A 25,879-nucleotide genomic window follows, 5' to 3' on the forward strand; every position below is an offset into this window, starting at 1 on the left:
CCAGAAATGAGAGAGAACTTCTTTCTTGGCGGGGTGATCATAATTGTCACGTGCGGAAGGTTTAGGATAACAAGGATTACCAGAAGACTGCGAAAATATTTAAGAGAAGTTTAGGAAACCTCAAATAGAACAATTAGGCATGGAGTGACTAGACGGTTACTAAACGTGACCAATGGGTCTACACTAAATCTAATGGAATTTGAGAAAAGAAAGTGAAACTATGCTCTTGTAGTTGAAAGGAGCTCCAAATACAATTTGTATTAGTGAAGCTTCCAGTGGAGTGGGGCAGCTTCAAGACATTAGAGGAATGATGTAACGGCTCGAATGACTGAGGCCAGGGGTCAGCCAACCTTTTCTATAAAGGACCCTCTTGTCTCTGTCACAATTTTGCCATCATAGCCAATAAATAAATGACTGGGCATGGGTGGATGTGTTCCAAGCAAACTTTATTTAAAATACCAGCTTGCAGGCTGAGTTGGGCCATGGGCTGCACTTTGCAGACACCTGAAGTATACTAAGAAAATGTTATGAAACAAAAGAAGTCTTTAGCAAGTTAAAATATCCGTAATAGTTGTCAACATTAAATCAATTCACTAGAACGGAGCAACTATTCAAAGTGTTCATGAAAAGTGCTTAGAATGGCAGCCTCTGAAGGCAACACTCTCTTTCTCCCTAAAGAAAAATATTATAGGGCTGAAGCTGGTACCTGATCTACATGCATCTTGATCACCATACTGGATTATCCTGCACTGAAATAAGAAGTCTTTGTGGGACATATTTTGCATAAAATATATGCTTCCCAAATTAATAGACTTTGTTAATTTAGAATTTTAATCAATGCATGCTAATTTGCTATTCAAATCTCTTGAAAATTAGAATAAAAAGTAAAGGCAATTATTATAAATTAACAAGATACTTAAATTAATCCATTGAATAGTACTATATTCATGTTCAGACATAAGTAATGTGAGACCCCAAAAGAAGTTTAGAAAGTGTTACTTTCAAAAGAGAAGTACACAGGGAACAAAATGGAGATTGCAATGGGTATGCCTCAGCACAACTATAGAATTAACAACTGAACTTTGTAATGCATTTTAACTTTGATAATCTATTAACCATTCCAGTTTCATAAACTAAGTTTTGCAAATATGTGGTCGTGGTATCAATACTAACGTCAAAGCAGAAGGATATGGAGCTATTTAGCAGTAAAGTCTTAAAAAGTGCTCTCTGTAGGCCTTTCTTATTTATTTAATCATGAAAATGTACTATCATAACATTGTGCGTACCGTCTATTTACTAGAGATCCCACTCTTTTGATTATTTTTATCACCTGCTCGTACTTCTTATGCTTTATTTTAATTTAGAATTAGGAAAAAATAAAAGCAAAATTTAAAATGTATTACAGTGCAAAATTTAGGCCTAGTGCTTTACATTGCAACAATACACTTAGCCCTCACACCGAATCCTGTGGGATAAGTACTGTTATTATCCCCATACTACAGGTAAAGAAAGTAAAGCACAAAGAGATTACAAAACTTTCCAGTGCTAATAGAGGTCATAAGTAGTACAACTATGAGTTGATCAATTCTATTTGCCTCAAGATCACAGTCTTTTAAGTACCCTAACAAGTCATCTCTGAAGAAGACTATTGAAGGTGGAGGTATGGAGTGCAGTAATGCAACTAGTTTAATCACCTGTTGGTTTTAGTACTGCACTGGATGTGGAAGATTTCCCATGGAAGTGGGTAATTTTTATCCAGGAAATTATTGTATCATTTGAAAAAAGTTAAAATATAATGAAATATGAGGTCTGTTCAGAAGGTATTCAGCCATGTAACATGACAAGAGACATTTATTGAAGAAGATACAAGATACAAGAAACATCGTACATAGGACAGTGACGTCTCAGCCCCCTTCAAAGTAGGCACCTTGGGACCTCACACAGTTTTCCCAATCACCATCAGCTGTACCGTCATATTTTCCTGAATCTCATCAATGGTCTGAAATCGCTTCCCTTTCAGAGGTGATTTTAGTTCTAGGAAAAGCCAGAAGTCACAGGGCACCAAATCTGGGCTATAGTGGGGCTGAATCGGCTGGGTAATTTGATGTTTTGCCCAAAAACTTTGCACAAGATGTGATGCATTAGTGGACGCATTGTTATGATGAAGCTGCCAATCACCAGTTACCAATAGCTGTGGCCTTCTGAATTATCTGAATAGTTTCCGTGGAGGAATGTTCAAGCTTAATGTAACATTTGATGCAGATTCATTGCTCTACTCACTCAGTCATTTTGCATGTGACGGCCACTGAGTACACATATGCACTCAATGGCATCTACCGCCCTCTCTGACAAGTACAGTGAAGTCATCATTGTTCACGAATGCGCATTCCAGCCCACTCTCCTTGGTTGCCAGGTTACATCGATGTTGCACAAACCATTCTCACTATATTAACAATGGCTGGACTTTTTCCAGACAGACCTCGTATATAAACAATGCATACTGTGAGAACTCTTTGTAAATATAGATAATACAAACCTACTACCAGGCCAGTCATTTCAACAGGATGGAATGGGCATAGCAGAATTCAAGAGTACATCTTTGTGGACCATTGCACTGGACTCTGAAGTTTTGAGAGCAAGAACTAGAATCCCGTTCACCTTTGTGTCTCTAATGGCAAACACAAAGCCTATCATAAATCAGAAAATACTGGATGTTGAAGGGAATCCGTTGTTGACCAGCCACTCGCCATTTGTGGAATGTTGGGTCAATCATATCCCCTGAGACTCAGTTTTATTATTTCTAAAACATAGTTTGTTACTGGGTAATTTCCAATTTGAAGAAGATACAGATTGTTCCCTTATGAAGCTTACCATCTGATGTGTGGAAGACACAGCTGTGATAGTATTTATCCTACAATACTCACAGAACTGATGTGAAGGTCAAAGAAACTATAGTATGTATTTTATGCATTGTATAATACAAAGATTAGCATTATAATTTTGACCATATAAAGTTGTTGTCGTCTGTCTGGTTTATTTCAATTTTAATTGCAAGAGATAGAAATCCAACTCTAACTAGCTTAGAGGAAAATGAATATATTGAAAGTATATAGGGTGACTGAGTCAAGAAAGGAAGGAAGGACGGAAGGGAGAGAGAGAGAAAGAAAGAATGAAAACAGCTGCAAGGACAGGGCAGCTCTAGGAATTTCAGGTATGTAAATTAGGGTCAGGGGTCCCTTTTTTCCTCTTTTCTTTTTCTCCTGCTCCTCTCTGCCCTTGGCTTCTTTCAATATTAGCTTCCTCCTCTCAGACTTTTCTACTTGGTGGAGAAAATACCCTCTGGCACCCTTAGGGTCATACCCTTATAGTTCTTTGATATAATTTGCAGTTACTTGACTCAAGAGAGACACTTCACTGACTCCCGCTGAAAAATCCTGAGAAAAGATCTGATTGCAGGCAAAGATGACATGCTCATCCCTGGGCCAACCACTGCAGCCACATTGTTGGGTTGCTGTGATGGTCTCTGGCTGGGTCACGAGCTCACTCATTTTTTTTTTTTTAATCCTTACCCCGGGACATGCTTATTGATTTCTTATTGATTTTAGAGAGAGGGGAAGGGAGAGGAGAAAGAGGGAGAGAAACATCAATGTAAGAGACAGCATCGATCTGTGTCTCTCACATGCGCCGTGACCGGGGACCGAACCCACAACCTAGGCGTGTGTCCTGGCCAGGAATCAAACCCACGACCTCTCGGTTTATGGCATGATACTCCAACTAACTGAGCCATGCTGGTCCAGGTTCATTTTTATAAGAAATGAAGCTGGCTAAATATCCTGAGCAGACAAAGTCAATAATTACTGCAATATCATAGCTTCATTTGCTTAATGCTGTATCTGTTAAAAATACTAATTTATTTGTAGAAAGGCTAAGATTCTCTGCTTCTCTTACTCTGGTAATCCTTGCAACAAGGGTGGACTAGATAATTTGCAGGGCCTAGTACAAAATAAAAATGGGTACCTTGTTCAAAAAATAAGGGGAAAAAGTATAAAGGTACTAAAATATAAAAATTTAAAAATATGTTTAATTACTTATAAAACACAATGGGGCGATAGCAACACATGAAAAATGACATAACCTTGCAAACTGCAAAAAATATCTGGTGTAATAATTTTATATAATACAATAAATGATAATACAGATGCTCCTTGACTTATAATGGGGTTATGATTACGTCCATAATACTCGTAAGTTGAAACTATAGTAAGTTTCAAATGCATTTAATATACTTAACTTAAAATGCATTTAATATACCGAATATCACAGCTTAACCTAGCCTACCTTAAACATTCTCAGAACACAATGTCCAAAAGAACACAGACAACGCAGTACACTGTGGAATATGGGCTGTTTAGCCTTGCGATTGGGAGGCTGACTGGGAGCTGCAGCTCCCTGGTGCTGTCCACCAGCTTAAAAGAATATTGTACTGCATACTGCTTGCCCAAGAAAAGATCAAAATTTGAAGTATGATTTTTATCACTTTCTACCACCATTAAGTGGAAAATTCATAAGTTGAACCATCATATGTTGGGAAGCATCTACATGTTATTAATCTGATATCTTCATTCATTGAAAGATTCCTCTCTCCCACTTTTCTGTAAATTCATTTATTAGGTCATCAAAATGAATAATTTTAGCCACTTTTTAAATTGCTCTGAATTGTCAGTTGCTCTTGGTAAATTCAAGATTGCGAATAATTTTTGATAGTATTTTAGTTTGAGAAGGATCTTTCTGCTGATGCAACTCTTGAGTATTACAGAGGTCATAGTAACATTGGGATAATTTCGGATAAATTAGTTCTAAATACAGATTTTAGTACCTCTAAAGCTGATGTTTTTTGCAGAACAATTTTTCTAAAAAGATTTAACTCTTCATACAAATCAGTTTCATGTAAATCTGAATTTAATTTTAAATGTAAATTTATATAATGGCATTTTAATGGTTCCTCTGACATTTTCTGTAACTTGTTATGGTTACAGAAAAAACTGAAAGTGTTTTCATGATTTGTATCTAACTCAAAATGCCTGTTTATGTATTCTATTGCTTTATCTTCAATTATAAGGAAAATTAATTTAAAATTTTTCTTCCCCATTAATAATTAATTCATGTGAAGCTTCAAATAAAAATAGTGTTCTTTAAATTTAATTTATTTTACCAAGCCTGGGGATATTTTCTTTGCAATGTTGCAGCAATTTTCAAGTGCAGAGATTCTAAACACTTTAAAGATTTTAATAATTCCTTGATATGTTTTATTGCAACGTCCATGTGTATGCTTTTATTTTGTAATAATTCACTGGCAGAGTTTACTGCCTCAGCTCTTGCAGTTGCCGCTGATAGATTTCGTATTTGTATAGATGCTGCAGGGACTGGATGCCAGAATGGATAGGCAAGCTGACCTCCCATTGCAGGTTCCCGTGTTGCCCCCGCAAAGAACCCCTCCTTTTCCCCATGCCATAGCCACTGTCACCACCACTGCTTCTACTGCTACTGCCACCACTGCAGCTACCTATCTGACCCCGGTCACTCCCGTAGGGCTCTGCAGAGCCCTAGGCTTCCCTAAGCTAAAGAGTGGGTCTCAGACAGCCAAGGTCAGCGCTCCTTGTGCTCCTGAGCCTGAGCTTGTGGTGCGCGCCGCTGCCGCCAAGTGTATCTCCTGTGCTGATGGCGCTATGCCCCTCTCTCTACCTTTGAATCGGATTTACAACACACAAGTCAAAAGGCAAAAGTGTTAAGAATTTCACAATGGTGACAGCAGAACCTTAAAGCAAGTGTGGGGTCCCTTCTGAGATCAGGGCCTTTTTTCGACACAAGTCTTAAGGATATAAAGCCTGTCTTGCTGGCGACATGTGCTCACTTTGGAAAACAAGGTCTCGGTTCATTCTCTGAACAGGTAGTTGCTCAAAAGTGGTTAAGAAATGTTGAAAAGAAATACATGAAAAAATGCTCTATTTGGGTTTTACTTATACTCACTTGCACGCATACACCCACATCACATTCCTAAAAAAAAAAAAGAAGCCATGAAACAATACTGAACCTCACTATGTGTGATCCACTCTTTTCTTTTCCAAAACACTGGTATTGACCCACTAGAGGAATACAACTTCCTTGAAATAGGACCTGCTCATCCTGATTTGCCTGGGACTTCCCTGGTTTTAGCACTGCGAGTGCTGTGTCCCAGGAACCCCCTCAGTTCTGGGGAAAGCAGGGTGCGTGGTCACCCTGCCTCCTTGTCACTATTGTACATGCTTGCAACACCTCCTTGCCTTGCCTTCTTTTCAAGCTATAGCTTGAAGGCTTGGCATAAGCAGTCCATCTTCTCTGTGAAGTTTTTTCTGACACTTCCAGGCAGAGGTAAGTGCTTCTTCCTCTCTGCTCCAAGAGAACATTTGGTATCACTTATACGGAATTTACCACATTGCTCCCTTGGTTGTTTTTTGCATTAGACAAGAGCTCCTTATGGCAGGAAGTGAGGTTTTTATTCATCTTTGTTTTCTTTGTACCTAACATGGTTCTCGGTATGTAATAAGTAATCAATAAACATTTATTGAAAAGAGGAGTGAAACACTGGATCTAAAACTGCTCTTTATCATGAGAATTGGAAAACAACTAAGCACCAATGGTCAATAATCCTTCACTTTGTTAGAAAATCAGATTGGATAGTCTCAGCTTCCTTCAGAAACACTAAACAAATCGACCCACCCTCTAAATGTTGAGGGTGAGTTCAATTAATTCTTCATTTACTAGATTCCTTATTTCACCCTAATCTTCTTTTACTTAATGGGATGTGTTTTATTTAAACTGGATTTAGGAAATCCATTACAGTCAGCAAACAAAATGGCCCTTTTTTTTTTTTTTATAACAGATTTCAGTATCACTGGACATAGTTGTAGAACTGAAATGTTCTTCGAAATACAACACTATTATCTGCATGTGACACATTAAGACATTTTTTCTAACCATATTGATGTCACTCTAATTAAGTTTGAAGAATAGAGATAGAAGATTAAAGTTTAGATTTAGACTCAGTGAAAAAACAAGTTTTGTTTGAAAATTACTTGTCTAATGCTGACATAAGGCCAATGGATATAATCAGTTTATTCAGTGTGATGAAAAATCTTGGTTGAAAGGCTTTGATTTTATTGAAGAAAATGAAATAGTGAATGCCTTTGTTTACACGAAGAAATTCAGCTTTGTGCAATGAAATATATGATCTCATAGATTATGATTTGGTTTAATGACTTACTATAAAATTGTCATTTTAGAGCTCACCATTGTTATGAGTTATGGTGTTGAAAAAATTTAAACATATATAACATTAAGAGCTGTTGGTATAACCTGAGGCAATATGGAAATTTGCAGTGGTCGACTTCTTTAAAATATTTCTGATGTTATATTCTAAGTCGGCTCTTACTGGACTATTTGCAATGACTCCTGATGCTAACTACCTGGAGTTAGGCCAAACTTCACAGATTAAGGGCACAATCTTCCCCAGACTGGCCTCACTTCAGATATCAGCCACCTGCTTGGGGGTTCCCAGCCCATGCACACTTCTAACCAACTGGCTGTTCATTCAGAATTTCCCGCTACTATGTCAGGTTCAATGATTCACTGGAATGACTCAGAAAACTCAGAGAAGTTCTATACTTATAAGTACAGTTTCATGATAGCTAAAAGGATAAAAATCAAGACCAGCCAAAAAAAGGGATGCATATGGCAAGATCTGGGAGGGTCCTATATGAGAAGATTCCAGTGCCCTCTCCTACTGAAGTCAAGATGTGCCATCTTCTTGGCAAATCTGTGTGTAACAATATGCACACAGTATTGTGAACCAGGAAGCTTACTTGAACTTCAGTGTCCAGACTTGTTGGAATTTCATTCTATGAACATGATTAATTGAATCACTGGCCATGTGATGGAACTCAATGTCCAGCTCCCCTTACCTTCCCAGAGGTCACATGGCTTAAAGTGCCAGACATCAAAACACATAGCTGGTCTTTTTGGAGTGTTCAGCCCCTACCCTAAGTCATATCAGTTAGCTTAATTCCTGTAAGAGTCCACTATGAGTCACCTCATTAGCATACATTGTCAGAGCCTTACATGATAAACAAAGAAACTGTTATCACTTGGATATTCCAAGAATGTAGAAGTTACCTCCCCAGAATTAAAGAAAAAGCTCCACCAAATTCTTTATTATACAACTATTCATTGACAAATTGCAAACTATTAAGGTTTTTATGTGCGTACAGGCTAGCATTCTGTATCTGTGAAGCATTCATGCTTTATATGTTACAAACGATACACCAAAAAGAAAGCATTTTATCCATCAGCTGTTGCAACAACACATTGATCTATTTCCTTGAGTACAGGCAAGGAAATAAGGATTTGGGACCACTTTATTCGTTCTTTCTTTTACTGAATAACTTTCAGAAGAGCAAAACAGCTTCCTGAGTCCTTCACATTGTTCCATCTGTGTAATACCACTCAAGGTCTTGACATACATATGTCATGTTCAACTGTTACTGGTGATGCTTTAGACCTTGGTTCTTCAGTTTGACTAAGAATGAATTCAGAGCCAAGAACTCTAATGCAAGAAGTTTGTTTAGAAAGTCACAGAGGTAGAAGAAGTGAATCAATTGGCCTGTGTGGACTCAGGAAACAAGCTACAGAGGCAAAAGAAGGGCCCATGATGCTTAGGAGAAAGAAAGCAAAGGTATACACCTGAGAAAGAAGGGGAGGGGGGAGAGAGAGAGAGAGAGAGAGAGAGAGAGAGAGAGAGAGAGAGAGAGAGAGAGAGAGAGAGAGAGAGAGAGAGAGAGAGAGAGTTGGGTCCCTTGCCATAAGGGTTTTTATCTGTTTCCTAAGGGTGGGGATTTGAGAGGCGGTCTGGGGGAAGACCTCAACAGAATATGCAACAGCTTTCCAGGTGTGTCCTTTCAGGTCTGCGGTCTCTACTCATTGGTTGGTCACTAGGGTCGGGGTTATAACTCATTGCACCTGGTCCTGATGTCAGTCATGGCCTCTCTTTGCCTGATTCTGCTGCTCCTCTAGGCCTGAAACTAAAGCGCAGTTGTGGCCTGGATGTTTTCTCTAGTTTGACCAAAACTCTGTGTCTCTGGTCAACAGAACTGAGGCTTTGTTCCTAAGATTATTTGATGTGGGTCAGACCCTCATTGTCCTGTGGGCTTAAGCTTAAGGAAGCGGTCATGCAAAAGGCTTGTATGGAGTCGCATGAGGCTATTCTACAGCCCCCTTGTTCCTCCTCTAAGGGGGTCTAAACTGCATTGATGGGGATTCAAATGTTGGAAAATTTTTAGTTTTAGGTAATAGCTAATAAGTTTAGTAATCAATGTATGTAAAAAGCTGTTGTTTTGGGAACTGAAGGTATGTCCCACCGTGTCTCTACGAGACCATAGGCAGTTCCACCTTTATTTGTCAGGAGATCTCAAGCAATCAAAATGGTCTGAGCCATTGTGCTCCAGGGTGAGATGCCCACCAGCCAGGACACAGATAAAGACCACCCCCCTCCATCCTTCCCTAAGCACAGATGAAAGAATGCTGCAGCTTTTTATCTGATTAACTTTTCCCTGAATTCCAAACCCCTTACCTACACTTTTCTTCTCCTTATAAAAAAGGTCGGTTTAAAATGGAATTTAAGACAGTCTGTTAGGGTACAAACCTGCCGTATTCTCAGATCGCAGACCGTCTGAATAAAGCGCCCATAAAGATTCAATCCGTGTCTCTGCTTGTTGGGTCTGGTAGGTGACAGGCAGAACTGATGCTGACTTTTCCAGTTTCAGCATGATTAGCAACATATTGGGGAAGAAAGATCGCCTTGTGGGTGAGTTCCTAGCCTATAATAGTTGTGCTCTCTAGTTTTCCCCATCGTTAGGCACCTGGGACTTTCTGCCCTGATGACACTCTGTGCCTGGCTTACTGTTCCTGCTCCGCTCATGCCTCTCTAACTGCCTGCTCTACCAAAGCCACTGATATAGAACGGAGTTTTCTCCTTACTGTTTGTTTTTTCTTCTTGTTTTGGTCCCATCTTTTCTCTTTGTAGGGGTATTTATTTCTTCAGTTACTTTCATACTATAGGGAGCAAAAATAATTTTCCTTTTACCCTTCTAGGTGCTTGGCTGAGACTCCCCTGTAATAAAAGACAGATTAATAGGAGAAAAACAAACAGACGTTTAATAGCATGCTTTCCTCCTGTATACACGGGAGATAACAAGAAAACTGAGCCACTCTCTGAAAAGGCCCAAACCAGCACCTTAATTACCATCTCCAGCTAAAGACAAAAGATGTGGGGGCAGAGGTGAGGCAAGTTCTGGGAGGCTATTGGGAAAATCACAGCAATCAGGGATACAGTTGTTATGCAGATTTAGGTCCTGGCTTTCTCTATTGAGGAGTGTTTCTAGAGCCATCTTTCTCTTCCTGGTATGGAGAGGGAGACACTTTTACAAATGGAGATTTCCTATTTAAACCTAAATGTCCCTTATAAAGGGTAATTCCTACTAGGTTTTCAGAGCTTCTCCATTGTCTGCTGTTTCTTAAAAACAACCAGCCTAACATAATCTTTATGCCTATGGATGAAAAAAGTAATCTCACTGGGTGATCTGATCATAAATTCTTAACTGGGCAGGTCATGGTAGGTAGTCACACCCCAGGCACACAGTTTCTTTACTAAAAGAATTATCTTTGCCTTAAGCAAGCCCTGTCCAATTTTTCTGGGCATCTAGTTTAACATACCTTTGAAATGCCTCTTTTCAGACCCCTCTTTCTAAGATGTAACCACCCTCAAGAGAGCAAATAACTAACAAAACATTAACTATCACCTTACCCAACCCCTGCCTTGGTTTCTCCCACCTTCCTGTAATCTTCCTTACTGGCTTCCTTTATTGGCCCCAATAAACTTTTACAAAACTTCTCTACAGATTTGAACGTTTCTGACAGTGACATGCCAAAGAGGGATCTTTTGGATTGGCAAATTCTGCCCCCTTTCAATACCTTGGCTAGTCTCAGAGCCTCTGAAGATAGACTGCCTAGCTTCAGATCCCTGCTCTTTCACTCATTAGCTGCACAGCATTGGGCAAGTTACTGGGCCTCTCTTTGGCTCAGTTTTTATATGTATAGAACGGTGATAATAGTAATATTTGCCTCATAGGGTTTTAGTGAGAACCAAAATAGATAATATATGGAAAACACACGCAAAAATTGTTGTATAGCAAGATTCATTTAATGTTAGCAACTAGTCTTTCAATTTGAGCATAATGCATGTTTTGTACAGTAGCTCAGGACTGTTGCTTCTCTATAATCAAAGGGTTCCTTTGAGAACAACTAGTCTAAACTTTATTCTGTTATGAATGTAGGCAACAAATCACATATAGGAGTCGAAGGGAGGCAAAGTGACTTGCCTAAGGTCACGTAGAGAGTAGCATAATTGCGATGGAAATCCTTATTGCATTTTTCTGAGCAGAGTGCTCTATTCACCACACTGTAGTGCATCAAATTGAATGCACTTATAATCATTACAAAGTAGTACCCCCTCAGAAATGTTGGGAAAGAAAGATGGAAAAGGACTGATGCACTGACCAGAACTCAACCTAGAAGTACCTTCTCTAGGAATATTTAAATGAGCAGTCCTCAATCTCTTCAAATGTGAGTTTATATGCATACATTTGTGATGATAGTTCTGGTCAGATCTCATGGTGACAATATGTTTATTTTATTTTTTGCTATGTTTCTTGAAATTGATTCTTCTTTTCCTTGGAACATTTTTATTTATTTTTTGCTTTGGTTGTTGACAGGTTTATTTTCAAGTCAATACAGCTCACTGAATTGCAAAGGAAAAGAATGCATGTGAAAGTGTTACAGTACACCCACAAAGCCCTTCCACCGGGCTGCTTTATCCTTTCAGACAGGCACCATCCCAAAGTAAGAACCATGTTGCTCAAAAACAGTGATGAAAGAGTGGTAACAGTTCGCTGCAATATCCCAATTCAGCAATTTTCAACCTTTTTCATCTCGTGGCACACATAAACTAATTACTAAAATTCTGCGGCACACGAAAAAATATATTATACTTGTTGCTGATTTGACAAAAATACCTAGGTATAATTTTGATTCATTCACACTAGACGGCTATGGTTGTGCTGGCTCTTGTCATTTTTTTTATTTGACAATCTAAGGCAAAAGAGGTCAGTGCCCCTGACTAAATAGTCAGGTATTGCATGTTTTAAAAAATTCTTGCGGCACACTGGTTGAAAATCGCTGTCCTAATTCCAATGCTGTCTTGAATGCTTTTCATGGGCTATTGTGATAAGGGCTGACATGATCCTGTGATGAACAAGGCAGCACCTTCAAAGTGGAATGCAAGTCCATTTGAGACACTAACAAGTATTCCATAAATTTTTTTCCTTTTTATGAAAAAATACACTTGAACAAATCTGGCTTCAAGATTTCTAAAAAAATATTTCTTGACTTTCCAATACGTTTCATATGCCATAGAACACACCTTCAAGAACACTTTGGGAAACACTGCATCAAGATCTTGATAGTGCAAAGGTTATTTCCTTGGAGTATGAAATTTTAACAGAAATTTTTTATTAAGGTAATCGTAGATTCAAATGAAGTTGTACAATACAGAAAAGTCCCACATAACCTTTATCCAAGTCACCCAATGGCAATATCTTGTAAAACTATAGTACAATATCATAACCAAGATATTAACATTTATACAATCAACTGATTCTATTCAGATTTCCCACGTTTTATACTCATGTGCATGTGTGTGTGTGGAGTTCTATATAATTTTATCATGTGTGCAGATTCAAGTGTCTGGTGTCCTTGAATTTTTATGGGGAAATTATTACTTTCTTTATTTCCATTACCCTATTATGGAAATTTAGCACTTCTTCAGTTATCAACATAAGTAAAAAAAAACAACAACAACAACAAACAAAACCCACAGTTGTATTAGCAGTACCTGGCGCTACTTCATCATAGCAATCACATTTAGTTCTGGCATATATTTCAAAGTATCATGTACATCATTACTTCAAAATTAGAATAGTTATTAAATCTGCCAAAAGATCTTGTTACTTAATGCTTTAATAAAAATATATTTTACTATGTCACAATTTAAAATAATTTGATAACTATATTTTAATATATTTAGTTTTCTTGCAATCCTATGGATTTTATATATTTATTTGAAAGTGTTATTTTGAGGAGAGTTAATATGCTTCACTAAACATCAAAGGTTGTATGGCACAAAAAAGGGTTAAATACTTCTAGTGTAATGTGGGGTAATACCACACTGAAAAGAGAGCCAGGAAAAAGAAAGATGAATAGAATTTTGTGTCCCAGAATAAAAGGAAGTATTGAATTTCAAATAGAGAGTGATGAATAGAGTCAAATACCACAGAAAGTTCACATTAGAAGAAACTAGTCTTTCTTTTGTGCATTTTTGGCGTTAAATATTAGAGATTAAATTAGTTTTTAAAGTACTATTAAATGTTCACAGACTATATTTCATTCTGATGATTTAACATATGAAATTAGCCTAAATGCTGTATATGAATCCTCAGCTTAGTCTACATTTTTTAACCATCAGAAAGGGAAACTAAGAAAACAACCCCATTTGCAACTGCATTAAAAAATACCTAGGAATAAATTTAACAGAGGATGTAAGACACTGAAGAAAGAAATTGAAGTCGATACTAATAAATGGAAGCAAATACTGTGCTTATGGATAGGAAGAATTAACATCATTAAAATGTCCGTACTACCCAGAACAAAGTATAGATTCAATGCAACTCCTATCAAGATACCAATGGCATATTGCACAGCACTAGAACAAATAATCCAAAACTTTATGTGGAACTACAAAAGATTCTGAATAGCCACAGCAATCAAGAGAAAGAAGAACAAAATTGGGGGAATCATGTTACCTGATATAAAACTATACTACAAGGCCATCGTAATCAAAACAGCATGGTAATGGCATAAAAACAGATATGCAGATCAATGGAACAAAATAGAGAGCCCAGAAGTAAACCCATGCCTATATGGTCAATTAATCTATGGCAAAGAAGGCAAGAACATACAGTGGAGTAAAAGTAATCTATTCCAAAAATGGTGTTGGGAAAATTGGACAGGTAAGTAAAAAAAAAATGAAACTAGACCAACCTCTTATACCATATACAAGAATAAACTCAAACTGGATTAAAGTCTTAAATATACGACTTGAAACCATAAAACTCCTACAAGAAAACATAGGCAGTAATATGTGAGACATTTCTCTTAGTAATATTTTTTTTCCTGATATATTTCCTCGGGCAAGGGAAACAAAAGGAAAAAATAAATAAATGGGACTACATCAAACTAAAAAAGGTTTGCACAGAAAAGGAAACTATCAAGAAAATGAAAAGAGTAGTCTGTGCTGACTTCCAGGTTTCTGTCTCAGGTGACTTAGTGGATGGTGAAGCTCTGAGGCCAGGGGCAGGATATCTTTGTTAGTTCCCAAAGCAAGAGAAATGATGAGACACAAAAAGGTCCTTGTGAAGATTGCTTTACTGCTAATGTGGAGACATGCAATTCAGGAGACCAAGAAAAGACTCTCATAAAACAAATCATGAGGGCTGGCATTCCTGTCCAGAAATGGAGTAAAGGAATGGTGGCCATGCACTTAGGAAACAGAGGACATAGAAGGCAAAATAAAAGAGAAGCAAGATCTTTAGAATGCCAAGAAAATTGTCAAGAGGATGATGTTTTGCAAAACCCATCACTGGAAGTCTTTTTGTTATTGATAACAAAAACCTTTAAAAGGAGTCATGTTCTCTAAGGAGGTAATCAAAGATCATGGGAAGGAACACCTTACACCTCAAAGGTATACAAGAACACAAAGAGAGAAAATGAAGCTCAAAAAAGGCCGAGAGTGAAGGAAATGCCACCTTAGATTAACAACGAGATGACTAGGGGTACAAAGTAATGTTGAAATAGCAAAATAATGGGGAATTAAGCAACACAAATAGTATTTTACCTTTCTGTAGAAAGAAGTTGCCTACATGCAAAATTCTGTAAGTAAAATATCCAGATCTTGAATATAGTATTTTAAAAACTCAAATCTGAGTTCAGAAATTGTTTTAAGTGTCCTTGAAAATTGATCTAATCAATTATTATCTAATATGAATAAAGTCTTTTCGTGTTTGTGCCAAGAAGAAGACAATCCACTGAATGAATAAAGACATTTGCCAATGATACATTTGATAAGAGATTAATATCTCAAATTCATTTAGTAAAATCACATTACTCAACACCAAAAATCAAACAATCCAATTAAAAAATGGGCAAAGGACCTGAATAGACAGTTCCCTAAAGAAGGTTAATAGGCATATGAAAAGATACTGAATGTCACTTATCACAGAAATGCAAATGAAAACCTCAATGAGAGATCACCTTATACCTATCAGAATGGCTATCGTCATTAAATCCTCAAACAAGTGGTGGTGAGAATGTGGAGAAAAGGGAACCCTTGTGCACTCTTGGTAGAAATGCAGGTTGGTGCAGCCACGGTGGAAAACAATATGGTGGTTCCTTAAAAAAGTAAAAATGAAACTGCCTTATGATCCAGTGATTCTACTTCTGAATATTTATCTGAAGAAATCCAAAACACTAATTTGAAAGAATATATGTACCCTTACGTTCATTGCAGTGTTATTTGCAGTAGCCAAGATGTGGAAGCAGCTCAAGTGCCCATCAAGTGATGGTACATACAACAATGGAATATTACTCAGCCATAAAAAGAATGAAATCTTAGCATTTGCACAGTATGGATAAATCTGGAGGGTATTATACTCAGTGAAATAAGTCCGTTAATAAAAGACAAATACCATATGATTTCCCTTATACGTGGAATCTATAGAACAATATAAATGACCAAACAAAACAGAAACAGATTTATAGACATAGCTAACACACTGATGGTTGCCAGAGGGAAGGAGGGTTGAGGAATTGGGTTAAAAAGCTGAAGGTATTGACAAGTATAGATTGGTAGTTATAAAATGTCACAGGGATGGAAAGTATAGCATAGGAAATATAGTAAATTATATTTTAATAACTATGTATGGTGCCAGGTGGATACTTGAAATATTGGTGGGATCACTTTGTAAAGTATATGATTGTCTAATGATCATGCTGTACACCTGAAACTAATACAAAATAATATTAAATGCAAACTGTAACTGAAAAAAAGGAAAAACAAAAAAATTAAAAATATGGGACTCAAATGATTGAAACAGGTAGCTTGAAAGCCTTTTAGACTAAGAAACAGAATATTTGTGAAGAATTGACAAGACAAATAGGTTTGGGTTTTGGGTAGTAAATTGGGTAGAAGAAGTAACAAGTTTTGTGTATACAGACAGCCTTCCTAACTGTAAATTTCATATTTCTGGTGATAAGGACGTCCTCTATTCTCTTGCCATAGGGTGGGCATCTTTCTTATGGGAGGTTTATTTTCTGCTTTCAAGGGGACAAAGGAGGGAGAGCCAGTGTGCACTTCTTGTACTGGCCATTTCTTAAGTAATTTTAAGATAATCAATATGCCAACGTGCTATATTTTGGGTTGGTATATTCTGCTCTCCTTCATATGGTTTCTACTGTTGTCCCAACATGCAGCCTCATCACCTTTCCCAGATTAGCAGCTTGAACATAGCTTTTCCTTTCACGTCTCTCTGAACAATGTCCTGCCCCTTTTCTGATTTACACCCTACTTCACCTCCCTAATCCTGGGATTTTGCAACCCCAGATTTCTCTGCCTCAATTCCATCCTCCCTCATAAATTCTCTGACTTCCTCTGACTCACCCTTCCGTTTAGACCAGGAGTGTATGTATCCATGCGTTTGGAAGTCCCATTCCAGTCCCCCAGGTGCCTGAGTGATCACTTTTAGTGTCTCCAAGAGTTCCACAGTGCCCCCTAGTGGCATGAGTATGCTGCCGTGCCCAGCGCATCCAGCCTGTTCGCGCCGTAGGGGGCGGTCTGTGAAGGAAGGTTGGTCCCAGAAGGCCTTGCGACATGACGCACAGCACGTCTCCGTGACGCATCACGCGGTCGCCTCGCTGGAGCTGGTGTGGTGAGGTAGGCGGGCGTGGTCTTTGTGAAGAAAACAAAGGTGTGAGAGAGGAAAGAGGCATAAGAGGCGAGGACTGGGCTAGGACTGAACCTAAGACTGAACAGAGAGCTGAGGGGTGTGCGTGTTGGTGGCGCAGCTTTTACCGGCGGCAGCGGCCGGCAGTGGCAGCGCGGCAGGCTACGCGGCGAGGGCGGCGGCGCGGCAGGGTACTCCCCAGTGGCATTAGTGGCCTCTTTGCCTGTGAGAAAGTTGGTTGACTAAGCCGCAGCAGCCATGGCGGTGAATTTTGGAGACTTTGCCAGCGGGTTCCGCCACAGCGAGGTGATCAGCTTCATCAACAATGAAGTCCTCAGTAATGGAGGCGGCTCGGATTTCTACACTGCCTTACGTTCGCAGCCCTGGAACGAGATAGAGGACCAGCTACGGGCCATCGTGACCGACCCTCAGGTACCGCATAATCTCAAGAGGGCATATACGTGGAGCGCATTGGCCTTGAGTGTGCGTGTGGCCGCGAGGCAGCGCGAGCAGCAAGTGCCCCAGCTCCGGTGGCTGCAGCAGAGGGTGCAGGAGCGCGAGGCAACTTCCTGGGTTCTGGCTTCCCAGTTGCAGCAGCTGTGCAAGGAGCGCGACCAGGTGGCCTCCAATCTACATCATGCACTGGCCACACTGCGGGAGACGGTGGATGAGCGTGATATGTTGCGCCAGCGACTGCGCCAGGTCGAGAGATCAGCTCAGGCCAATCTACTGCCCCAGGCAGTCAATCCTGTGCGGAGAGATCAGCAACGTGGGGCCACAGCGTGGCCCATGAATGCAGAGGAACAGGGCGAGATGGTAACTACAGGGGCACACAGTATGCCGCATTTGGAAACCCAGATGGCAACCCTGGGAGCTGAGCTTTACATGCCGGGGCCTTCAAGCCCCTGGGCCCAGGCCATGCAACCACCTCTGCCAGCGCCAGCGCCAGCGCCAGCACCACATCCATTCCCAGTCCATGGGCCAGTCTCAGTCCATGCGCCATTCCCAGTGGGATTTCCATACTCGACACCTCTACCTCCGCCGCCGCCGCCACCAGTCGTCATGGAAGCAGAAGGAGCAGTGGGAGGAATGGCAGCAGCAGGAGCAGGCGTGCCCCAGATACCTCCTTTGGGGATCTACCCACCTAGCCTGTGTGCTGCAGTGGAAACCCAGGAGGAGATGGCCCCCCTGTCTGACCACAGTTGCTACGGTCAGTGCGAATGTCCCGAGAATCTCCAGGAGGAATATGCCCTGGGGGACAGCACAGATCTCAACCAAGACGAAGATCTTGTGTATTCCCAGAAGGAATATCCAGTGATGCCCCAGGAGGAGTACCCCTTGGGGGCCAGCCAGAGCCACAGCCAAGAAGAAGGTCCAGAGATGCTCCAGGAGAACTACCCCTTGGGGGGCAGCCAGAGCTACAGCCAAGAAGAAGGTCCAGTTATGCCCCAGGGAAGGAACCTCCTGGGAAACAGCACAAGCCACAGCCAAGAAGAAGGTCCAGAGATGCTCCAGGAGAACTACCCCCTGGGGGCCAGCCAGAGCCACAGCCAAGAAGGTGGTCCAGTTATGCCCCAGGGGAGGAACCTCCTGGGAAACGGTACCAGCCACAACCAAGAAGAAGGTCCACAGGTGCCCCAGGGGGAGCACCCCATGGGGGCCAGCCAGAGCCACGGCCAAGAAGAAGGTCCAGTTATGCTCCAGGGGAGGAACCCCCTGGGAAACAGCGCAAGCCACAGCCAAGAAGGTGGTCCACAGGTACCCCAGGGGGGGCACCCCGCGGGGGCCAGGAAGAGCCACAGCCAAGAAGGTGGTGCAGAGATGCCCCAGGGGGCCAGCAGGAGTGGCGCTGTGAGAAAATGTCCAAGGAAACAACAGCCTCTGGGGCAGAAGCCTGGGCAACCAAAAGGGGTAAGAGCCCCAGAATTCCTGTACCCGGAGCTGCTTGCTGCACACTACAATCTGCAGAACTGGTATTGTCCATGGTGTAGAGCGGTTAATTTTTTATGGCGCAAGTCCTGCTATAAATGCAAGAGAGTGAGTATGTCATTTGGGAATGGAGGCGTGGACCCACGACAAACTCATTTCAGGAAGGTAAGTAAGAATATAAACACTCCAGAGAAAAACCAATTTCCTAAGACTGCTTTCTGATCAAAAAGTAGCTCATTTACTTGAAAATCTGAAAACTAAAAGTATGATAAATTTAAATAAAATCTATTATCCCATTACTCAACCACTTTTTATTCTGAGTACACAAAAATATATAGGTATTTATATTCTTAACCATTTATTTAACAAAGATAGGCTGCTTTTGAGTATCACACTTCCTCTCCACCCCCTTAGTCTTTGAGTAGAGGATTTCTCCTAACTGCATTTAAGTTTGCAGGTGGTGGGTTCTGGATGGCTGATGCTGATTGGTTGACACTTGAAGACACTGAAGCCATGAAGCCTTTTTTCTCCTTTTCCACTCCTTTCTTTTCTTATTAACCTCCTTTTCTTGAAAGTGCCATGTCTTTGGCTGGGAGCAGTCACGTGTTTTTTAGAGTTATATGCTCTATTGAATTTTAGGCCTGTGTTTCCTTGAAAATGCTATTATTACTTTGTAAATTACTGTAGCACTTATGTTTGCTTCTTGTCTTTTTAAAGTATTACAGGTAAAGGCCTGTTTTTGTGTTCCTGAGCATCACAGAATTTGCATGTTGTTGAAGAAGTAGAACCTGTCCTATTAGAAGATTCCCCAAAAGTCTGAAGAAATCACATCTTTATCCTGACTGATCGACACCTGAGTGAGACACTCCACTGACTGGAGCAGAGAAGAGTGAGAAGAATAAGGGAAGAAGAGATTTTGATTTTTTTTTTTTTTGCATATTATTCTTTTCTGTGGAAACTTTTAATTTTAACTTTCTATTTTCAATTATAGTTTGCTTTCAGTATTACTTTATATTGCTTTCAGAAGTATAGTGATTAGACAGTCATATACTTTACAAAGTATCCCCCCCCACCCCGCCATGTTTCTAGTTCCCACCTGGTACCATACATGGTTATTACACCATTATTGGTTATATTACCTATGCTGTACTTTATTTCCCTGTGACTATTTTGTAGTTACCAATCTGTAGTTTTTAATCTGTTGACCTTTTTGCCTGTCTTAAGTGCTTTGCTTGGGGGAGTGTTGACAATATACTCTAGCCCTCAGACTCAGCCACCTCCATCTTAGGTCCCTTTCCAGTCAAGAGTGGATGAAGAGCAAAACCCTCTTTGTGCTTCTCTTAGGAAGAGTTAATTGGATTAGAAACAGAACTGGACTGGGACAGGTACTCTTGAGAATGCCCTTGGGCCCCTTGTGTATTCTGGGCAGGCTCTCCACTTCCCTGAGGCAGCTGCTGCAAGTGAGGAGGGAGCCAGTGTGGAATCCAGGGGGTGGGAAGTTAAGTCAGACTCCAGTTTAAAAAAAGAGATGTCCTAGAGTTTCCTCCCCTCCTTGAGATTTCAGCTCACCAAGCTCAAACTTTGTTGTAGTTTTTTCTGCTTGTAACTAGTAATAAATAAAGAGTGTGCACTTACCTGCTCTGTCTTCTGTGTAGTGTGTTCCTCATGGCAAGTTTGCTCAAAGACTGCAGTTTAAATCTGCATCTTCCTTTTGTCCCACCGAGGTGAAGGAAAGGTCAATGTCATTCACTGTGGAAGAGCTCCTCCTCTTCCAGGGTTACCAAAGAGTGGGAGGGAGAGGAGCTTTTATGTGGCTTCGATCCACTGTGATCATCCCTGGCACTCTGTCCAATTCCACGTGGTCACTTGCAGACAGGCATGTCTGCTTCTCCAGGCCAGTGGGGGTTGGAGGTATCTCCCCCTGCTGGAAGCCCTGATGCCTAAGGTCGGGCCTCCCTACATGTACTGTGTACCCATTCCATTCAGGACCCTGCCTTCTCCCTGGGGTCCTGGCAAGGAGTAAAGAGTAATTATACTTAGGTATAATTAGCAGTGTTGTAAGTCACTCCTCTCAGCATAATTTGGTCAAGATGATCAGGATTATGGAAAACCAGGCTGGGAGCATAAACCTCCCCTGAGATAAGGGGGGTAAAGATCTGGAATACCTTCTTGGAGTGGGTATGGTAAGATGGGGGTGGACAACAAAAATTCTGTCATGCCAGAAATCTCTCTTCTCTCATACGACTAACAGTGAGAGCCTTAGATAACTCAGAGGGATACAGGAAAAGAAGGGGGCCCTTGTGGGGGCCAAACCATTTTTGAGGGAGCAGAGGAGATAACTGATTTTTCTTATAGATTGTACTGTCACCTGTACACTTGGAAAGATGGGCATGTGCAGGTATTTCTTCCTGCTGGGTGTAAGTTTGGCGCTGGTGCTTTAGAAGAAGAGTAAGAATGGTAGTGGAGGAAGAGGGAATAAAATCAGGCCTGGCAGCGGCTGCCATTACTACCATTACTGACGTAGGGTGGGCCTGGTACTGCTGCCTTGCAGGCACTTACGGAGGTGGTGGTGACAGGAAGGGTATGGGTGTTTCTCTGAGCAGCAGGGTGCAGGGGAGGTGGCAAAAGGCATTTGAGATCCTTTGGGAGCCTCAGAGCAACAGCAGGTTCTCTGTAGGGGATCATAGCAATTTTCTCCCCCACTTCACCTCATTCATTCCTTCACTTTTTACCTGCTGCTAGATCCTATGCAGGAGCAGCACCTTCAAACTCCCATTTCCATTCCCACAATTAATATACCACCTATCATTTAACCCCTTCCACTCCCACTATCAAAAGCAGAATCAGAAGATGTGGTTCGAATAACAGCACTTCTGGGGGAGCATCTGCAGCTAGTATATGGGCAGGTGTGGGAGATGGAGAAAACTGGTAGGGAACAGGAGGCTGCAGCCTTGGTGGCAGAAGGGACGGAACAAAAAGCATTCCTCAGATTCCTTAGCGATGAAAGAATTTTGTCTGGTAAAGACCAAAGGACTGGAATGGTGAAAATGGCTAAAAATGATTATTTGTGGATAAATCCATCCTTGTAATGAAGGAGATATCTGACCCTGGGCAGGAGCTTTGTCTTCTGATGGGCCAGTCCTCTGATTTCAGATATGTAAGAGAGAAAGAGATCAGAAACAGAAGAAATCAATTTTTATGAGCATGTCTCTGATTATACAGGCAGCTATAAATGTAGTTTAATTTCAATTTAGAAAAAAATAAAAACAAGATTTAACCATATCCCCACCACTAGAATCACCTCTGTTTATATTTTTTATGATTTTAATTCTATAGTCTCCACTCCACTTCCTCACCTCTTCCTTCACTTTATACCTGCCACTAGATGTTACACAGGACTAGTGCCTTCATACACAGAGATACGCATGATAGATTTTTTAAAAAGCCCATCCTGGCCCTGACTGGTGTGGCTCAGTGGGTTGGGCGGCATCCTGCAAACCACAGGGTCCCTGGTTCTATTTCCAGTCGGAGCACATGCCTGGGGTGCAGCGAGGTCCTGGGTTGGGGGCTTGCGAGAGGCCACCAGTCCATGCTTGTCTCAATGTTTCGCTCTCTTTCTCCCTCCCTTCCTGTCTCTCTAAAAATGAATAAATAAAATCTTGTAAAAAAACCCATCCTGTACATAATTTATAGCCTTATTTTTTATTGTGGTTAAAAAGTATAACATGAAATCCACCCTCTTAACATTTTAACTGTAAAATTGAACTACATTGTTATATAGCACGTCTCTAGATCTTTTTCATCTAACATAACTGAAACTTTATACCTAAGCTTTATGTTTAATAAATGTATTATTTTTTTCTCTCATACTTGGGTGCCCTAGGTGCTGGAGGGCCGTCATCCCAGACTCTTCTGCAAGGAACCTGGCCCACACCACCTATCAGACAAACCCCAGTCCCTGTCAATGCCCTGCCCCCCGCTCCCCTCCCCGCATCTGCGTCTCAGTGCAGTGGGGCCTCTTACCAGGGACCTGTGGCCAAGTGTTTGGAACCAGGCTCCTGCCCAGATGCTGTGCAGGGCAGAACTGCCTGGGGTCACAATGGGGGAGTGAGATTCACATGTGCAGGTTGCAAAGTTTATTACCTTCCAGGATTCCGAAGGCCCAAACGCCCAGGTGTGTGACCCAGGGCTCTGGATTGGAACCCTGGAGCCCCAATTCCATCTCTGCCAAGGTCCAAGGCCGAAGCAGTCTGAACTTTACCTTTCCATTGTACATCCTTGAGGCCAGTTCTTACCCATGACATCAGTTTCCCTTCACCCAGGTACCTGCATCAGGAAATGTTCTCTCGTTTTGAACACCATGGGGAATGCCTGCAGGCCAGGGCCAAACCGGTCTGGGCGTGTGGAGTGTGGGGTTTCCTAGAAAGGCAAATGGTGTAGTTGGAACATGCAAGGTATGCTTGGTGGCTTCTGGAATGTGTGGGTATAGATGCGGGTCGAGATACAGGGCCAGGAGATGACAGGCTGGGATGAACCGAGCATCTGGGGTTACTCAGAGGATGGGGGAATCAGGACTGAGGTGGTTGCCATCATTACCACTCTTCCGACAGGAAGCCAGATATCGTGGGATCCCGGGAGTTCCACTGGGGCCGAAAGGGAAACTATGGGATGAGAAATACTTTGGTGTCTGTGGAGCCAGAGGCCCCTGGTCCCAGACTTGCCCTTGAGTCTGTCCGCTGCCACCTATCAAGCAAACTCTAGTCCTTTCTAATGCCTGGGCCCCCTCCTCCAGGTGTCAGGGTCTGGGCTTCCTCCTACAGGTGGTGCATGGGCAGATCGCTGAGGCCAGAACTGGGTGAGTGAGCTGCACCTGCAGTATATTAATTAATCAATCTATGGACAGCATCTGCAAAAAAGTAAGTGATGAGATATTTCCATGAGCCCTAAATGCAAGAGGCTGAGGGCAAATCACAACTACAACACCTGTGCAATGTGTGAAGGAGAAGGCATATAGAAACAATAGATCTATTATATGACAGACCAGAAAATAGCAAAACCCTAAAATAGTCTACAAACCAAAAACAAAACAAAATGAAAAACAAAAAACCAAAAACCTTACAACTCTTTCTTAGAAGACACAGTGGACCAATTTGAGATGAACAAGTGGAACCAGAAGGGTACAAGTGATAGCGTGGTAAGGTTGACGAGTTGGATCTTCTAGGCATTACACAACTCTCACAAACTGCCCCCAGGCCTCCCGGGACAAACCTACACAGAGATGAGAGAACCATTCTGCTGCTTACTGTCTTTTTCCTTTATAATAACTTTGGTTTTCCGTCAATCATTTTCTGTTACTCATTTTTAAATGGAATTAGTTTTTGTGAACTGTAACATCTCCAAGCTCAATCTGTTGTTTTTGTGTGGCTTTCAAAAAGTAGTCTGTGCCCTGGCTGGCGTGGCTCAGTTGATTGGGGCATTGTCCCATAAACTGAAGTGTCGTGGGTTCGTGCCTGGGATTCGGGTTTGATAAGCATGTCCTTGGGTGAGGACTTTTAAAAGGAAAAAAAAAAAAGTTGGCTTTCTTGCAGTTCTGGAGGCTAGAAGTCTTAAATCAAGGTGTTAGGAGAGCTGGGATGTAAGAGAAGAATCTGTTCCAGGCCTGTCTCTTTTGCTTGTAGATGGACATCTTCTATCAGTACCTCTTCAAATCTCTTCCCTTTTCTCTGCATCTCTATCTTTGTGTCCATATTTCCCCTCTTTAAAAGGACACCAATCATATTGGATTAGGACCCACCTTAAAGGCATTACCTTAACTAACTGCAGGCATACCTGGCTTTATTGCACTTTGCTTTATTGCATTTCACTGATGTTGCATGTTTTGTTTTGTTTTTGTTTTACAAATTGAAGGCAAGACCCTTCACCAGCAAAAGTGATTACGACTCGCTTTGTTGCAATACTTGCTGTTTTGTGATGGTCTGGAATTGAATCCCCCCTATCTCTCAGGTAAGCCTGTACATCTGCGATGACCCTGTTTCCAAGTAAGGACACATTCTGAAGTACTGGAGTTTACGATTTCATCATGTGAATTTTTAGGGGACACAATTCAACCCATAAGACTCCTAAATATAGTTACTCCTAAATATAGTTCTTTTCTACTTAGGTATCAGACTTTAAAATAAAACTATCAAGGCTCTTGGAACTGTTTTCTAGTACAGAGGGTGAGCTATATTCAAATCCTAGCACTGGCAATTGTTAGCTGTGTGATGTAAACAAGTTGCTTATCCTTTCTGCGCTTCAGTTTTCCCATCTATAAAATGGGAATAATAATACCTATTGAATATGGATGTGGTAAGGATTAAATGAAGTAACAATGAAAATACATTACCAGCTTCAGCTTATAAAACAATTTGTATGATTTTTTTTCTTTACTCTGAAGTAAGAGTGAAACCCAACTGATTGGAATTAATCTGGCAATCTCTCTGAATAGTTACTAAAAAGTACATGAAAACATACGCTTTTAAACTTTCTTACTAGTGAGAGATGAAGCTTCTGCTGATGTTCAGAATGGTTTTTAAAAAAAGTGTTCATTTGGCTGATGGAAAGATAGTGCCACAAAAAAACCCCAACGAAGTCTTGAGTTCTATTCTATCCTGGGCAATTAGCTTCACTCATTATCTCCATGGTTTAACTAATTGAGTGAATCGGTTACAGACCAATTGATATAGATATCACCCATTGAATATACTAAA

General features: G+C 41.0%; 1 protein-coding gene across 1 annotated transcript; it reads left to right on the top strand.

Moving 5' to 3' along the window:
• The first annotated feature begins 17,459 nt into the window (after positions 1-17,459).
• On the top strand, positions 17,460-21,067 carry LOC129073329 (testis-expressed protein 13D). The gene is made up of 2 exons (XM_054576978.1): positions 17,460-19,295; positions 20,786-21,067. The coding sequence occupies exons 1-2, from the start codon at positions 17,460-17,462 to the stop codon at positions 21,065-21,067; spliced, it is 2,118 nt and encodes a 705-aa protein (XP_054432953.1).
• Positions 21,068-25,879: the final 4,812 nt, after the last annotated feature.

Source organism: Pteronotus mesoamericanus, unplaced genomic scaffold (genome assembly GCF_021234165.1).
Source record: "Pteronotus mesoamericanus isolate MK-2021 breed Mesoamerican mustached bat unplaced genomic scaffold, CSHL_Meso_final contig_40, whole genome shotgun sequence".
NCBI lineage: Eukaryota > Metazoa > Chordata > Mammalia > Chiroptera > Mormoopidae > Pteronotus > Pteronotus mesoamericanus.

Bases quoted from the DNA above. Each gene is read 5' to 3' on its own strand.
- LOC129073329 (XM_054576978.1), top strand. From the start codon at position 17,460: ATGGCGGTGAATTTTGGAGACTTTGCCAGCGGGTTCCGCCACAGCGAG. The intron at 19,296-20,785 runs GTAAGTAAGAAT...TCTTCTGTGTAG, and splicing joins GACAAACTCATTTCAGGAAG to TGTGTTCCTCATGGCAAGTT.